Below are 16831 nucleotides of genomic sequence, written 5' to 3'. Positions count from 1 at the left end.
AGTGGGTGGCACTTTTGAGGTCTGGCCCCAGGAAGTCCTTGGAACCTTACCCTCAGGAGGAGGGACCACTGCTCCAGGGGAGTTGGGTGAGTTGTGAAGGATACAAAGACAAGTAGCTTCAGCACGGGAAAGGCCCTGAGGCACATTGGGCCTATGACTCCTCATTCTCCTCCTGGTTTCTGTTTGGGGTCCCAGCAAAAGGGCCTGTCTTCACTGGTCTTCAGCAAAGACTGTATTTTGGAGTTGGATGTGACCTTAAAGACCTTCTAGAAGAGTCTTCCCTTTTGGAGGACCAGACTAGGCAGGACCTGAAGCCACACCACACACTGAGGAGTGAGGGTACAGGGAAAAGATGTCACCCTAGGCAAAGAACATCTTCTCCTTCCATGCGTCAGTCCAGGACATGAGCATCCTGGCCAGCTATATTAGAATCCCATAATTGGGTCCTAACAGTGTCCCTGAAGTCAGAGGCCCTCTCTAACAGGGTGGGTGAAGAGGGGCCTCAAATGCCAGGATGAGGGGCTAGGGATTTGATTAGAAAAACAGAGAGGAATCAGGTAAGAGCCTGATGAAGGCCAGGCTTCAGAGGTCTGCTTCAAGGCTAGACTCCATCTTGGGATCTTAGGCTGGTTGCTTCTCCTGGGCTGATCCCCCAGCATGATTAGCCTATTTGCAGATGGGAAAACTGAGACCCTCTGTAGAGGGTGAGGAAGTCACGTTGTGAGCCAGAGTATATTGAGGCAAGGATACCCAGGCCGTCTCTCTCTTGAACTGACTGGGATCCTCTTGCCAGGCTGACCTCTTCCTGGCCCACTCCAGGTCCTTTGCCCCTCCTGCTTCCCCTGCCCCTCCACTTCATCACATGCTCATTGGGACTGGCTCCAGATACTGCACATAGGTGTCTCTTCCCTCTGCACAAGATGCCTTGACTCAGCATCCTGCACTCTCAGCTCTGGCCCTGGGGCAAGATGTTCTCCTTTCTGAGCCGGAGTCTCCTCTATCCACTTTTGACAGTTGTGGCCCCAGGTCAGAACCAGAGGCATCCAAGCTTCCATGCTCTCCCCAAAACTTTTATCAGAATCTGGAGTATGTCCAAGATCTGGTATTATAACCATTTCACAGAGGAGGTCCCACAGCAACCTGGCAGTCATCCCTGACTTCTCTCAATCCCTCTCTTCCTATATCTAAAGCCTGTTGATTCCAGCTTCTTAAAATCACAGAATACACACATTTCTCGTACAGGAGAATTCCAATTAATTTATGTAGATACTTCCCCCTCGAGGAGTTGGAGGATAACTCCCCACTCCCTAAGCACAGGCTACACTTAGTGGCTTCCTTCCAAAGAGTACACTATGGAAGGTGGGGGAATGGAGTAATTTTATAGTGGAGAAACCTGACATATACTACCTAAGCCAGGTGATCAAGTTAACATCAACAGTGATAAGGCATATCGATAGCATGTGCCCTTGATAGGATATGAAGAGAATGGTACTTTATTTCTGTGGTCTTCCTTTCCCAAACCCATAACCCCAGTCTAATCATGAGGAAAACATCAGACAAATCCCAGTTGGGGGACATTCTGCAAAATACCTGACTAGCAGTCCTCAAATGTTGATGACTCCAGGTCATCAAAAACAAGAAAAGTGTGAGAAACTGTCACAGCCAAGAGAAGTCTATGGCAACATGATGATTAAATGTAATGTTGTGTCCTGGATGGCATCCTGGAACAGAAGAAGGAAATTTGGTAAAAACTAAGGAAATCTGAACAAAATGTGGAATTTAGTTAATAATAATGTATTGATATTTGTTCATCAGTTGTGACAGATGTATCATACTAATGTAAGATGTTAACAATAGGGGAAACTGGGTGTAGGGTATACGGACAGTCTCTGTATTATCTTTGCGATAATTCTGTAAATCTGAAACTTCTAAAAGAAAAAATTTATTTTAAAAACCTTCCATATTGCCCCCATCACGCCACTCTCACCTTAGGTATAGTGTCAGCTTCCTCACTGCTCTCCCTCCCTCCAATCCATGCTCCGGGCAGCCAGCAGAGGGCATTGTGTAAAACGCAAATCTGACCGAGTCTGAAGACTTCCAGCAAAGTAAGGGCGTTGGATGGAAAGTTCGGGAGGTATATTACAGAAGACATACCCGGATGTCTCTGTAAATTATCGTTATGATCCAGAAAGAATCTGGGAGGTTTTTCTGGTGTCCGTGGAAATAAAGTTACTGTATCCAAAATTTAAAGCCACTGGGCCTGTCTTTCAGACGCCCAACTCCCGACCACCCCCCACCCCCGCTCACACAGCTACATAGTAATTTTCCTTTGCTTTTCTTTTATCTCTATGCAAACTCCCCAGCCTGGGCTGTCTTTTCTTGCCTTATCTCCCAGATCCAGCTCCAGGGATCCTGCACCCCCTTCCTAAGACGAGAGAGCACTCCGGCATTATTGGATTGTGAAGTCCCGACCGATATCATTTTTATTTTACTACATGCGAACAAGAAAAATGGATTCCTCTGGCTCCCCCACACTCAGCTCATACTAGGCCCGAGGAAAGGTTTGACGCACGATAAATAAGATGAATCACTGAATAAATGGATGTTCTAGGGCCCAGGGCGTTCCTGTGCGCGTGCGCGGAGGGGAAGGCGTGGGATGCTGTTTGCTACCTGCCTGGGTCGGCGGCGGCCGCCCGGAGAGGGAGGGGCTTCCTCGGCCTCGCCCTGCCATTGGCCAGGATGGTCCGCATTGGCCTGACGCAACATTTCTGCGGTCCCGCGGAGCTCGCCTCCAGCCAGCCACCCCCACCCCCAGCAACTACCATCTTGCAGGCCACTGCGTAGACTAGGCGGGTACTTGCGGGCCTGTGGGAAGGGAGACTGGCTGCTGGGGATCGCGCACCGGGTGGGACAAAAGACTCGAAGCAGCACCTTGAATTTGCTCAGAATTTTATTAGGATTACCAGGGTTCACAGGGAACGAGGCGGGACTTCTGGGGGAGGGGGACCAGAATACCGCAATGGCGAAGCGGCCTTGCATAGACACCGAGGCGGGCTAGCGGGCACAGCGGGGAAGGGCGAGGGATGGAGGGAAAGAGAGAGACGGGAGAACAGGGTGGCGGCAGAGGCCCCCAAGGCCACAGCGGCCCTCCCCGCTTTGGGATCAAGGGTGTCCACTCCACACAGCACGAGGAGGGGGATAGAGGGGCCCTGACCAAGGCATCACAATAAATACGTTTAGCAGCACACAGAAGCCTGCGGGAGGGGAGGGCCAAAAGGAAGGGGGAATCCCCCTTTCCCTCCCCCCAAAATAAGAACTCTGCAATTACTAAACCATAAAAATAAACTTTAAACCCGTGTACGAAGTCAGTCATCCCCCAGAAGTGCAATATGGGGCCGCTCGGCCCTAGCTGATAGGGAGGGCAAATGGGGCAGGGGGAGAGGGATATAGAGAGGCAGCCCCCGCAAGGGTAAGACATTTATCCCGTTTTGCCCCTCTTCCCCGGGTTGGCCCAAGGGTTTGGGACCTGAAGCACCTCCTCCATGTCGGAGTCTTCTGAGTCTTCCCCTCCTTCTGAGTCTTCTTCGATTCCTTCCTCCTCCTCCTCGCTTCCTTCCTCATCATCACTGTCCTCACCTTCTTGCTCACTGCCTGTACAGGGGAGAGAGAAGGAGGGGAAAATGGAGGAGGATGGTTAGGTGGACAGGTAGATGTCACTCTTAACAGGGAACAGAGCCCATAGTCAGGGCTTTTGAGGGGCGGGACCATTCACCAAAAGCCTCTGCTTGGAACAAGCAGCCAAGTCCGTGTGAACTCAAGTCCAGAAAGTAAGGGCGAGTGAGAGGGAAGCAGGAAGGGGCAGAGTGGGATGCCTCTGTCCTATCAAAATTGATACATCTCTGAAAGTAGCTTTTTCACTCCCTGTATGCAATGTGTGTCTCTTCCTGAGCTCTCACCTCAGCTGAATAAAACTTCTGTTCATCCAGAGGCAGCTCCCTCTCTCTTTCTCCCCAGTCTGATCCAAATAGGCCTGTCTGTCTTCCGCCCAATTCCCCACCCCAGCTCCCACCCTAGGGTTGTACAGATAATTCTGCCTCCCCTTCTCTGAAAGAAGAGATGCCACCAAGGAGGAGGCGATGGTGCCGGCAATTCCCTCCGTTTCCCTACCTAGAAATATGTCTAGATTGTGTCTACTTGCTCATTCACTTCCTACTTCCTCAGTGCCCTCAATGGAAGTTTGCCAGGAATCCCATGGCCAAAACCCCCAGGAATGGTTGGTCTTCCTGCACCTTCCACCTACCCCAGGGGGCTGCCTCTCCTCCATCTGCCTGCCTACAGCCAGGCTCAAACATATCCCTTGTCTGCCTTCTGCCATCCCCTTCCTAGCCAAGGTTTGACTCTACTGCCTTAACCCTTGTTCATTCCCTCCCCATTCCTACTGTGGTCTGGCTCTACCCCCACCAATCCATTGAAACTACTCTTTCCAAGGTCACAGATGATCTATCCAGCCCCCAATCCAATGGACACATCCCAGTTCTCATTTTACTTGATCTTTCAGGAGCACTGGACACTGGTGACAATTCCCTCCTTCTTAGAATGTTCCACGACCTAGTGCTCCTCCCAACTCTACCCTCTCAGAGCCTGTTTCCCCATCTATAAAAGGAGGATTAGTAGTACCTACCTCATAAGAGTTGCTGTGAGGATTAAATTAGTCAAAGCAAGAAAACCATTTAGAATAGTGCCTGGCACATAGTAAATACTTCATTAATGTTAATTGGACCCAATTAACGTTAACCGGCCCCAGAATCCAGAGGTAGGATTCTGCTCTGGCTTATCTCCTTTCTTTACAATTTCTGACTTCCCAGGCATATCACCAACCACCTGTCTCTAAGCCACCCGTACCTTATGTCCAACAAGCCCTTCCAACTCCATGTTCCTCCCTGCATCCCATCAATCCCACCACCACACCCTTCCCCATCCCAGGAAATGGTGCCTCCTTTGGCCAGTCATCCAGGCCAGAACCAAACCTAGCAGTCACCTTAAATACCGCCTTCTCCCTCAACCCCCCATATGCAACCCTTCTTCAGCATTTCCCAAAATGTATTCTTTGGTGGACAGTGAACAATGGCCTTTGTGATCAAGATGTTTGGGAAATGCTGACTTCCACAATGTTTAAATAGGTTTCGTAGAGCAGGACTTATCAGAGCCTTTAAGGTGCCAACGTACACGTGACTCTACATAAGGATATTATTGTATGCAGTATTTCCCCAACATATTTGACCACTGAACCTTTTTGTGAGCAGCTTTTGCAACCAGTGAAGGGGTCCTCAGATGACAATTTGGGAAACCCTGCCCAACATACCATGCATTTTCACCCTTCCAGGTTCTTTTTCATGTGATTCCTTCCACCAAGAATGCCCCATAATGCTCCTTAATGTGAAGGCAGCCTCCAATTCAAATGTCACTTCTTTTCTCTAGTTCTCTCCTTCTTGATTCTGGCGATAGAATTAGCTCCTCCCTCCTCTGGACTCACTGAGCACACTGTTCACTTCACCCCCAGCTCCCCAAACAAGCCTGGGAGTTCCCAGAAGGCCAGGGCTGGGTACAGAGTGTGCTGAATTGCAATATGTTTGCCATTTTTTTCCCTCTCTCTGTGTGAGAACCTGTCTTACTTAGTATATCACCCACTGCCTCCTAGCTCTTCTCTCTGCTTCATTTGTCTTGTGCTCTGTTACAACTTATCTACCCATCACCAAGAATTGAAATTTGTTTTGGTTTTGTTACATTTGTGAGCTAAATGTTCCCTGACCTTGCTCTGTTTAAAAATTACTCAGAATGCTTTTTTCTTTTCTCTACAAGAGCAGATTGTGCCTTGATACTCTGACCATGGGCAGATTTTTCTCTGAGAGAAGAGAAAGGAGGTAAGACAAGAGGTGAGGGTCTAGCTCACCTTCCTCACTGCCCTCCTCTTCTTCCTCCACTGATGATTCTTCTACGGAGATGTTCTCTACCTCGTCCTCAAAGTCATCCTGGTTGGCGCTGTTATGGTGATCCTTGTCAAAGTCTTCAAGGTCATTCTCATAGTCTTCAATGTCTCTGTCGTCATCATCGCTGCCTTCATTGTCACCTTCATTGCCATCATCATCACTACCTTCATTGTCACCTTCGTTGCCATCATTATCTTCAATATCACTGCCGTCATTGTCTCCATTGTCACTGTCGCTGCTGTCCTGGTTGCTGCCGTTGCTGCTGTGGTTGCCACCTTTGGGGTTCTCATCATCACCATTGGGGTTCTCGTCACCATCAGCGTTCTCATCGTTATCATCAGTGTTCTCTTCGTTGTCATCAGGGTTCTCTTCATTGTCATCAGTGTTGTTGTCTTCAGGGTTCTCACTGTTGTCATCGGGGTTCTCATTGTTGTCATCAGGATTCTCATTGTTGTCATCGGTACTCTCATTGTTGTCAGTGGTCTCGTTGTCATCAGCACTCTCATTGTTATCAGTGGTTTCGTTGTCATCGGGGCTCTCATTATCAGTGGTCTCACTGTCAATGCTCTCATTGTGGTCAGGGCACTCACTGTCACAGAGGCTCTCGCTGATGTCAGTTATCTCGTTGTCAGTGGTCTCGAAGCAGTCAGTGGTCTCCATGAAGTCAGAGATCTTGATGTCATGAATGGTCTCATTGTCGGTGATACCATCACTGTCTGAGGTCTCTCCAATTATGTCTTCCATGATGTGATAGTCATCGGAGTCTTCCACGATCACCACCTCATATTCATCCCTGTTTTTACTGTGGGGAAGCCTGGGGTTGAGTATAGGGTTGGTGGGAGGTGGTGTACCCAGAGCAGACACTGAAAGGTGGTAAGTAACTGGGGAGGCAGTAGGTTACAGGGGTTCCCAGGGACGAGGCTAGGTGGGGAGAGAGTCCCATTTCTGCCCCTGACTACATAACCTCAGGCCGATCACACCCCATTTCTGGGCATCACTCCCCACTTGTAAAACACAGTGGACTGGATTATCTCAAAGGTCCCTTTTGGCTCTACAAATACAGTGTGACACTAGCCTAGTCTTTGCCCCACCCCTAACAAACCACCTCTCAGCCACCAACCCCCACCATCACCTTTCTTCCTTTTCTTGCTTCTTTCTGCTTGCCCTGTAGCCCCCTTCTCCCATCATGTAGTAACGCACGGGGTTAACCCACAGGTCATTCTTGATAATCTGTTGAAAGAGACGGAGGAAGGGAGAACAGAGCTATGAGTACAAGTCACAGAGCCTACTCCCAATACCCCACGCACCCAGGGGCAAGCTAGCAAGGCCTTCCCTGGCAATGCCAGGAGGGGCCCCACCTCAGCAATCCTGTCGGCCTCTGGGAGGCTATGGTTTGAGAACCAGCTGAAGAAGCTGTGGCTGGCATCCTGGTTCCTGTGCCTGTGGGCCTGAGGTTCCTGGCCCCGGTGCCAGCGAATTGGGGTGGAGTGAGACACCAGCCGGCCTGGTGGGGAAGGAGGCTATGGAGAGGGCGCTGGACAAGGATAGATGGGGCAGGGGGCATGAATTTGCTCTGGGACTGCCTCTTACCCGAGCGGTTGCGCTGGAACTCCTTGACGATCACCATATTTGTGAAGTAGGGGTTTGTCTGGAAGTACAGCTTCATTTTGTAGCCCATGGAGATATGTCTGAGATCCTGTACCTGCTCAGGGTGGGGGTAATGGTGGAATTCCCACCACACTGTGACCCCTCCCACCCAACCTCCCCTCACCTCCAAGGACCAGATTCCTTGCCCGGTCCTGGTAGAAAAGATATCTCTTTGGCCTGACCTGCAGATTGGTCAAGTAGCGGAAAATGTCTTCATCGCGTTGGTTGATCAAGATTGAAATTTTGGGGTGGTTGAGGAACTGATGGAGGGAGCAGTTTAGGTCAAGGAGTGACTGTTCAATGAGAAGGAGGGAAGGAAGGCCAGTCAGGGCTAGGCAGGGCAGAACAAAAGAGAGGCTGGAGCAGGAGAATTCCTTTTGTGGTCAATGGGACATGACCCATACTTTTATTCCCATGATACTGTGTGGTAAGAGCCTATGTTTATAAAATGTCAAACCTCTGTATTAAGTGGCCTTGCCATGGTTCATATTTGCCGTGTGTTTGGGCGCTGGGAGTCTATGTCCAAGTGATGTTGTGTCTCTGGGTGCTGAGGGCTTGTGTTCACAAGACATTGTGTGTCTGGGGGCCGAAGGCCCATGTGCAAATGATGCTATATCTGGTTGCTGAGGGCCTGTCATCACACGATGTTATATATATTTGGGTGTTATGGGTCTATGTCCACATGATGTTGTGTATCTGAGTCTGAGGGTTTGTGTCCAGGTGATGCTATGGTCTGTGTACTGAGGACCTGTGGCCACATAATACTGTGCCTGGGTACTGGGGGCCTGTGATCATGTGATACTTTGTATGAGAGTGCCAAGGGTCTGTGTCCATATAATTCTATTAGGATGTTAAATCCATGTGTTCCTAACATGTTGCATGGTCCCCTAGAGGTAAGCTTATCACCAATAGTAAATTCTTGTTATTTTTCCCTTTCCTTCATTTAACTCCTTTCTCTCCATTCCTAGGTACTCCTTCTCCTGATCCTTCAGGGCTCCAGCCCCTTTCTAGCCCCCTCCTCTCCAGCCAGGATTGGGGTCTGCCTAGTATCTAAGTAGAGACCTAGGCTTGCACAGCAATGTGTGACTTGGGCATCCTTTCTGGGCCACTTCTCTGCTGTGTGCCCTTCTCCTCCCTCTTCACTGTCTCTGAGTCAGTTTATCTTCTGTGTGACCCTCCTCTCCTCCTTTCACCATCTCTGGTCCAATTTTTCTGCGGTGTGCCCCTCTACTATCCTCCCCCTTTTACCGTCTGTGATCCATTTTCTTTTATGCTATGCTCCTCCTCTCCCCCTTTCCCATCTGTGGTCCAATTTTTATGCTGTGTGCCCCCTCCCCCCTTCACCATCTCCAGTCCAGCTTCTCTGATGTTTTGCCACACTCCTTCCATCCCTCCTCCACCAGACCTCGTCATTCTTCCAATAGGGGCCCGCCCCCACACCCTTTCACCCAGCCTGTCCCTCCCTCCCCCACCGCCCCCCATTTCTGGTCATGGGCTCCTGGCCCATGAATATAGATGACAAGGATACTGCTTTGACCCAGAAGCCTGGGATATGCTGGATGATGAGATCTCTGCGCTCCAGGAAGGGTCTTCGCATCTGGATGAACTTGCGCTTGAGACGGAGGAAGGCCTTGCCCGCCTTGATATTCACCGCCTCCAGGTCCAGCTGAATGTTTTCCAGCGCCTGCAGGATGCACTCTATCTTCTCGGCATTCTTCTCTCGGCTTTCCCTCTTCACCTTCCTGGGCTTCCTCTTCCTCCTCCTCCTCCTCTTCCTCACACTTTCCTTTTCATCCTCGTCGTCGTCTTCCACGATGATGACGGTCTCTTCCCTCCCCCTTGGGCCGGCTAACCTCTGGTACCCCCGCCCCCCTGCGCTACAGGTTTCTAGGGCCTTCTCTCCTGCAAAGCTGCTGGGCTCCGTCACCTGGAAGTCAATCTCCAGGCTTCCCCCAGAAACCTCCGAGGGAGAAAGCGTTTCCAGGCTCTCCGTGGGAGGGGGCGCCCCCCCGTACCCTGACTCGATCGCGGGCTCCCAGCCGGGACCCCCAGCCCCCAAGGTGAAGTACGCGCGGATCCCCCCCTCCTCCAGAATGACATAGGGCGGCGGCGGGGGCAGAGCGGGGCCCAGTCCCACCCCCCTCATGTCAGCCAGCACCTGTGCCGCCTCGGTTTCCTCCCGGAGCCTCGGGCGCTGCTGAGGTGGAGGCAGGGGCAGGCGCAAGAGAGGTGGCGGCGGCGGCGGCGGCGGCGGCGGCAGCTCGCTCTGAGGGGACTCGGAGCTACTGAGGCGGCGGGCCTTGGCCGGAGGCCCCTCATCCGGGCCGTCCATGGTGACCGCGTTCGCACAGCTCAGGGGCTCGCACTCGCCCCTTCGCTCTCAGTCGGGCCGCCGCTGCCTGTCACACCTGAAGCAGAGCCGCGCCGCCTCACGCGACCAGCTCTGCTCTCAGCCTCGCTCTGGCGCTCCCTCCCACAGCGCCTGCCCTACTCCCTCCGCGCCAAGCGCCAGACCCCGCCCCCTCGCTGACGCCAGGGGCCATCCCGCCTCTCCATTGGCTGCCAGCCGCCGCGGCTGCTCTCGCGGCCCCCCGCCCCCTGCCCGCTCGCACGCAATCTGCTTGCCAACACCGCACCTCATCACTCTCCCATTGGCTCCCCTCGGGCCCGCCAATCACCGGGCCACCTCCCTTAGCGACCTTAGAGACGGTGCAGGACGATTGGCCTCGGGGAGAGCTGAAGGGAAGAAGACCCTGTACCTCACCCTGCCGACGTCTTATCCAATGGGAGAAGTACCAGTGGTTCTGAAGACCCAAACGCAAAACAAAAAACAAGCGCAAGCAGTGAGCAGGATGTGCTCATATAGACTCGAGAGCCTCGCTGTCGTTCTCCCCCTCCTCTCCCCTCCCCGTCAGCAACTACGCACTTCTTAAATCTGCCCCTGCCCCAGCCCTGGCTTTCGCCCCTGCGGCGGTGAACTCGGAGGCGGCTCATCGCGGCTCAGGGGGCACTCAAGGAGCCTGGGGTTTAGAAATCGAGGGTCTTTGGTTTGGGGCCAGGTTTTGACGTGGCGTTTCCCATTTCTGCAAAATAGCTCTAGCAATAATAATCGCACCAAAAAAAGTAACTTCCTCTGCGTCACGAAAATGATTGTGATTCAGTTCATCTGCTAGATCTTTCTAGGACTTTCTATCTGTTCATCGACTCCATACTTCTCCTTCCCATCCTTTCCTTTCCACTTCCTCAGTGTATGCTGTTTTTAATTCCATTTTAGATTTTGGGGAGCCAGCTGGATGGTCTCTCGTGAGGCGCGGTGGTGGGGTTCTGGCTTAGGTGTGGGATTCGTTTCAAGGATCTGCTCCTCACTTAAACCTTAACCAAACCACTGCCTCTCTCTGAGCTTGTTTCCTCTCCTCTAAATAAGGAGTCCCTAAAAAGACATGTAGGAAACTGCCCATTGCAGGCTTGTTGTGGTAGCAGAGGATTGGAGGCAACCTAGAGACCCATCACCCAGGGGAATGAATATGAAAAATGTGATACATGTATAAGATGGACCACTAGAATGAATTAGGTCTACATACGGCAACATGGCTGGATCTCTCAAAAACAGAATGTTGAGTGAAGAAAGAAACAACAAGATTTATAGTACAATACTGTTTATGTAAATTAAAACATAATAATACCATACATTTTTCACAGATACACATATATGTAAATAAACACATGAACGGTGGATTGGAAGGACGTACGTTAAATACACGAGTGGGTGCCTATGTGGAAGGGGGCATGGGATCAGGGATGGGTGATGAAGGGGACAAAACAAAACAAAATAAAAAATATAAGGGCCTCATATGGACCAATGATGATATAGTGTGCCAAGAACTGAGGAGTATGGTCAACTCAATTCTGTGCATCTGAGAGAGTAGAGTAATTGAGTGCCCAGGGAACAGGCTGGCTGGGGAGACTCCCAGGCTTTTTTTTTTCCCTCTGTGACATCCCTCCCTCTGAATTTAATCAAAGCTTACCAAAATCCGAGCTGTATACAGTGGACCCTTTCGAAGGGCTCCTATCCCAGACTGAGCAGTCCCTCCAGAAGCCATTATTTTTTGTGTGGGGGAGCAGGCATTACCTAACCCCAATAGTTCCCCCCAAGTTTGATCCCCAATTCCCAGTCCCCATTCTCCATGGTGGTCCACTTTCAGGAACACCTTATCTGGCTTTTTGAGACGAGACTGATACAGGAGTTGGGAGTGATACCTGAGGGCTCCAGGCTTTGGAAAGAGATGGGGTACTCAAGTATCCTGTCCCCCATGTTCAGAGCCTGAGCCAAGGGAGGAAGATCTTATGAGATGGGAGTCAACCCTCTTGCTACATACATACGTACCATTTTCAAGTTCCATCTCTCCGACCACTCTACTTCTTGCTGCAGGCACATACTCTATTTTGTCCCCTCTCAATTAGGTGCATATGTGTACATGTGTGCACACGTGCACTGTATATGTCTCCACATACAGGCATTTGCTCACATGTGTGCCCCAGGCAGGAGTGCCCCCCAACAAAGTCACGCAAACACACTGTCTCACTTGACCATACCTCCCCACATGTAGTCACACAGACAGGACACACACACACACACACACACACACACAGAAAGAGAAAACATCCAGTATAGCATTGTTCATTTCAGTTTTCCATTTACAAAATCCAATGGTGAATCCACGCGGTTAGAAAAAGGAAATGGAGGCAAATCCTCCTGAATGTACCCTATCTATCCCCACCCCTGTGGTGCCCCCACCCCACCCCCTGAAAGGCACCCCCATCACTATCACTGAGAGAACAGGTACCCCCCCACCCCCAGCCTTTCAGCCACTCTGGCCTGCCTTTCCAGGGCCACTCCATAGCCAGGCTCATTAATGTCTCTCCTGCCTAGAGTGCCTTCTCCATCCCTTTTGGGTCAAGGCTTGCCCAGTTCTGGAGCTGGGGAGGGAGTGTAGGACAAGGGCTTCTGTAGGGAAGGGAAAGGGGGTGGATAAATACAGATCTCCCTCTCTCCCAGGAGATGAGAGGGAGACAGAAAACTTGGGGAAGACCAGGCAAAGAATGCCAGTTTGGCTCACCAGTCCATAAGACTTGATGGGAGCCCAGAGTGGACTCTGCCCTGGGAAGGAGGCTTGGGATCTCCCACCTGGGGAGTCTGGCTGCAGTCTGCTCCACTTGGGGTGGAAGTAATGGTGGAGGGAGGAAGAGGGGAAGGGCTGTTCAGCGCAAGGAAGTTGGGGGCTGAGGGCCCAGAAGGCCAAGGGTTACCACAGAGGGGCTTGAGGCTCCTGAGGCTTGAGGGGGACAAAAAGAGGTCAGAGAGGAATGGACTCAAGTCCACAGTGCCTTGGAGTTTATACCACTATGACTTACCAAGGCCCTCAAAGAATTTTCATATTCAGGAGAGTATCATGAACTCAGGAGACAATTCTGGGGTTGAATTCCACTCTGACCCCAGCCTTTGGGATCCAGCCATTCTGGAGAGTTTGACTTTCTCCCTACACTTCCATGGGGTGGGGGGCTGCTCCTGCCTGTATGGCACCCACATCAACCCCGGTGGGGTTGGAGTGGATTTCCATCCTCAAGAAGAAGAGTTGGAGGACGGGGATCCAGGAAGCAGCTTGAGAGAATGCAGCCAAGCTGGGGTCTCTTCAGCTCAAGGCGTGTACTCACATCCTGCTCTTCACCTAACCTGGGCCCATCCCAGAAGCCCTTCTCCCTCCCCCCCTGCCTTCTCAAACAGATGCTCAAGAAACACTTGGGAGGTCTGGACATGGTGGGGATGGAGAAAAGACCGGGCTTGGGACCAGGGTTAGCCTAAAACAACATTGCACACAACATAGCAATTAAACATTCCTTGCTCCCTGGGAACCCAGCACCCCCTTTGGTCCCTCTTGTCAGCAGATCAATTTCTCTCTAAACATCCAGGACTTGCTAAAGGACTTGGAAGGGGAGGGTTCGTGGGAGCAGAGGGGACAATAGGGCTCTGGAAGTCTATTTTACAGGACAAATTTCCCCCTTCTGGACAATGCTGGACAATGTCAGAGGAGAGACATTAAAGCAAGAAAGCCTGTCTCCTCAGCTGTGAGTAGAAAACCCTGCATTTTCAGTTTTGTTTTGTTTTTGTTTCTGAATTGTCACTTCTGTGTGTGTGTGTGTGTGTGTGTGTGTGTGTGTGTGTGTGTGTGTGAGAGAGAGAGAGAGAGAGAGAGAGAGAGAGAGAGAGAGAGAGATTGTAGAAGTGGAGAAGGAGGTGGCGGAGATGGGCCCCACAAAACTAGAAATGCCTCTTTCCTAGTCCCCCACCCAGTCCCCAACCCTGGGGAGGTGCTGGCAAAGGTGCCTAGATTCCATGTGGTTCGAGGGGCTGGGGCTGGAGCTCAGAAAGAAAGGCTCCTGTGTGGAGCCCCACCTCTCCCCTTCTGTTGGCCCCATCATGGTGGCCCTGACTTTCTCCCTGCCTGTCTGCCTACCAGCCTGCTTCACATGACACAGTAGGGTTCTCTAGGAGCCGGGGCACCTCCTGTGCCCCAGCAGGGGGCGTGAGTCCTCAGGCACTTCTTGAGGTCCTTGTTGAGCAGGAAGCAGACAATCGGGTTGACGGCAGCCTGGGCGAAGCTCATCCAAACAGCGGTGGCCAGGTAACGGTGGGGCACGGCACAGGCTTTCACAAACACTCGCCAGTAGCAGGCCACGATGTAGGGTGACCAGAGGAGCAGGAAGAGCAGTGTGATCGCGTAGAACATACGGCCCAGCTGCTTTTCACCCTTGACCTCGTCCATGCCCAGCAGCCGCCGGCTGGCTGCATGCCCATTCTGCCGGATACCCAGCAGGGTTGGTGGCATGGGCCCACGGCCAAAGCCAGCGATCCAGTTGGCAGCAGCCTGGCCGGTGGCCCCAGGGCCATGGAATGTCCAGTTCTGGCTGATGGCTGGCACCATCTGCACGGGCTTCATCTTGCGGTGACGATACTCGAAGAGGAGTAGCTTGCCATAGACAGCATGTGTGGCTGCCATGAGCACAGCCAACATAAGCATGAAGCCCAGCGTGTCATTGGCCTTGAAGTAGCGATGCTCAAAGATGCACTGGTCCTCCTCACGGATGAACTTGTAGGTGCCCACGTCGAAGACAGGTGGGAAGGCCATGGCCACAGACAGGGTCCAGGCCATGCAGATGACAGCTGCGCATGTCCAGAGTGTCATGCGCTTGGCGTAGAAGCGGTGGTGGGCGATGGCCATGTAGCGTGTGACGCTGATGCAGAACAGCATGAAGGCCGCATGGAAGCAAAAGAGCACGGCCATAAAGGCCACAATCTTGCAGCTGAGCGCACTGAAGGTCCATGAGGAGCCGTGGCGCACAGAAGCCAGCACAAAGGGGAAGCAGACGGCAGAGCGTATGCCATCAGCCAGGCACAGGTCCAGCAGAAAGTAGTAAGGAGCCTTGTGCAGGGCACGCTCCTTGAGCACCAGCAGGGACAAGATGGCATTGCCCGCCAGGCTCACGCACATGATCAGTCCCAGCAGCACTAGCTTCACGTAAGCCGATGCTGATGGTGGAGACAGTGCGCCGCTCACCTCCTCAGGCTCTCCAGTGGTGTTGGCCATACTGAGGGGCAGGGGCTGCTCCCGACCCTATGGGGTCAGCCAGTCCGGTACTCGATGGGCCCCGGGGGACTCCATCAGTTGTCCTGCTGGGCTGCACCTGCAAATGAGGACACAGACACAGAGAGACAGAGCTATGAGGGCAGGAAAGAGACAGAGAGAAAACACACACACAGGGGCAAGAGACAGAGTGAGAAAGGACAGAACAAAAAGATAGAAAATGGACACAAATTGAGACAGAAATGGAGGGGATGAGAAAGAGTGAGAAGAGATAGGGAGAGAGACAGAACCAGAGAGACAGGAACTGGGGGAAAGAAGGAGGGCGTAGGGAGGGAGGGAGAGAAACACAAGAAAAAGAGACAGTGAGAGGGCTTCCCTGGTGGCGCAGTGGTTGAGAATCTGCCTGCCAAGGCAAGTGGCCCCCGCTTGCCACAACTAGAGAAAGCCCTCGCACAGAAAAGAAGACCCAACACCGCCAAAATAAATAAATAAATAAACTCCTACCCCCAACATCTTAAAAAAAAAAAAGAGACAGTGAGAAACAGGTGGAAAGGAAAGGTGAGGAAGAAACAGAAAGGGCAGTGTTAGTATGTCTAGGTGGCCTCTCCACTTATTCCCTAGCTGGTGTCAGGCCCTGCCCCTGGCCCACTGGGTGAGGAGGCGCTTCATCTCTCTGCATGTCCTCGGTTACCTGTTTCCTCCATTGGTGGGTCTGTGGGTTGGGGATGTTGGTGCGGCTCTTCTCTCCCTTTGCAAAGCCCAAAGTTTGTGTTCTTCAAACTTTTTAAACTGTCACCCATAGTAAGAAATACATTTTACATCACAGCCTGGTACACATACATGCATGTGTACATAGAGCTGAACCAAAAGTCTCACAAAACAGTACAGATCCTATGGATAATGTACCTAGTTTCACAGATTTTTTGGTTAATGCTGGTAGCCACTCATTAAATAGGTTTCTTTATTCATAACCAAGCATGTGCTTAGCATGCTTGTGGAACAATGGGAAGACCAGTGTCGTTGGAACAGGGTGGCAAGAGAGACAGTGGAAGGTGAATTCATAGAGGGGTCTAGGGCCAGATTGTGCAGGGCTGTGGGCCATGACAAGGACTTGGGTTTTTACTTTAAGTGAGGTGGAGAGCATATGTGAATATAAAGACGTAGGTATGCTTGTGTGTATTCATTTGTTGAAAAACTATTTATCGAGCATCTACTGCATGCCAGGCACTGGTGATACAGCTGTGAAATAAAATGAAAAAGATCCCTGCCCTTGTGAAGCTGATATTCTAGATAATAAAGAAGATACATAGGTGAAGTATACTAGGTCAAATGATGATAGGTTCCTAAAAATAAAAATAAAGGAGGGGGGCTTCCCTGGTGGCGCAGTGGTTGCGCGTCCGCCTGCTGATGCAGGGGAACCGGGTTCGCGCCCCGGTCTGGGAGGATCCCACGTGCCGCGGAGCGGCTGGGCCCATGAGCCGTGGCTGCTGGGCCTGTGCGTCCGGAGCCTGTGCTCCGCAACGGGAGAGGCCGCAGCAGAGGGAGGCCCGCATACCA

At 51.8% G+C, this 16831-nt stretch overlaps 2 protein-coding genes across 3 annotated transcripts in view; both read right to left on the bottom strand.

The window, feature by feature from the left end:
* Positions 1-2945: 2945 nt before the first annotated feature.
* On the bottom strand, positions 2946-10099 carry TSPYL2 (TSPY like 2). Of its 2 annotated transcripts, none has more exons than XM_007116075.4 (7): positions 9163-10099; positions 7817-7894; positions 7578-7689; positions 7346-7491; positions 7120-7217; positions 5951-6789; positions 2946-3651 (listed from the first exon to the last, which is right to left on the bottom strand). In XM_007116075.4, exons 1-7 carry the CDS (start codon positions 9964-9966, stop codon positions 3479-3481), a joined length of 2250 nt encoding a protein of 749 aa, XP_007116137.2. In that variant the 5' UTR covers positions 9967-10099; the 3' UTR covers positions 2946-3478. The 2 variants fall into 2 exon arrangements, with proteins under 2 accessions (XP_007116137.2, XP_007116139.2); XM_007116077.4 differs by having other exon boundaries at positions 7817-7927; positions 9793-10099.
* A 3791-nt stretch (positions 10100-13890) lies between these two features.
* The window catches only part of GPR173 (G protein-coupled receptor 173), a 20471-nt gene continuing 17530 nt past the window's right edge, over positions 13891-16831 (bottom strand). The window contains exon 2 of the mRNA XM_055081926.1: positions 13891-15374. Coding sequence (XP_054937901.1) covers positions 14156-15277 — 1122 coding nt within the window. The 5' untranslated portion in view covers positions 15278-15374 and the 3' untranslated portion in view covers positions 13891-14155. The remainder of the gene's footprint in view (positions 15375-16831) is intronic.

The sequence above is a fragment of the Physeter macrocephalus genome, chromosome 21 (assembly GCF_002837175.3).
Source record: "Physeter macrocephalus isolate SW-GA chromosome 21, ASM283717v5, whole genome shotgun sequence".
NCBI classification, from domain to species: Eukaryota; Metazoa; Chordata; class Mammalia; order Artiodactyla; family Physeteridae; genus Physeter; species Physeter macrocephalus.
Note: the sequence above shows the minus strand (reverse complement) of the source record. Positions and strands in the feature narration are given on the sequence as shown.

Excerpts from the sequence above, each read along its gene's own strand:
- TSPYL2 (XM_007116075.4), bottom strand. The coding sequence starts at position 9,966 with ATGGACGGCCCGGATGAGGGGCCTCCGGCCAAGGCCCGCCGCCTCAGT. Across the intron at positions 7,895-9,162 it reads CAGGCTTCTGGGTCAAAGCA|TTCCTCAACCACCCCAAAAT; the intron begins GTATCCTTGTCA and ends TCCCTCCATCAG. Across the intron at positions 7,492-7,577 it reads GTTCCAGCGCAACCGCTCGG|GCCGGCTGGTGTCTCACTCC; the intron begins GTAAGAGGCAGT and ends CTTCCCCACCAG.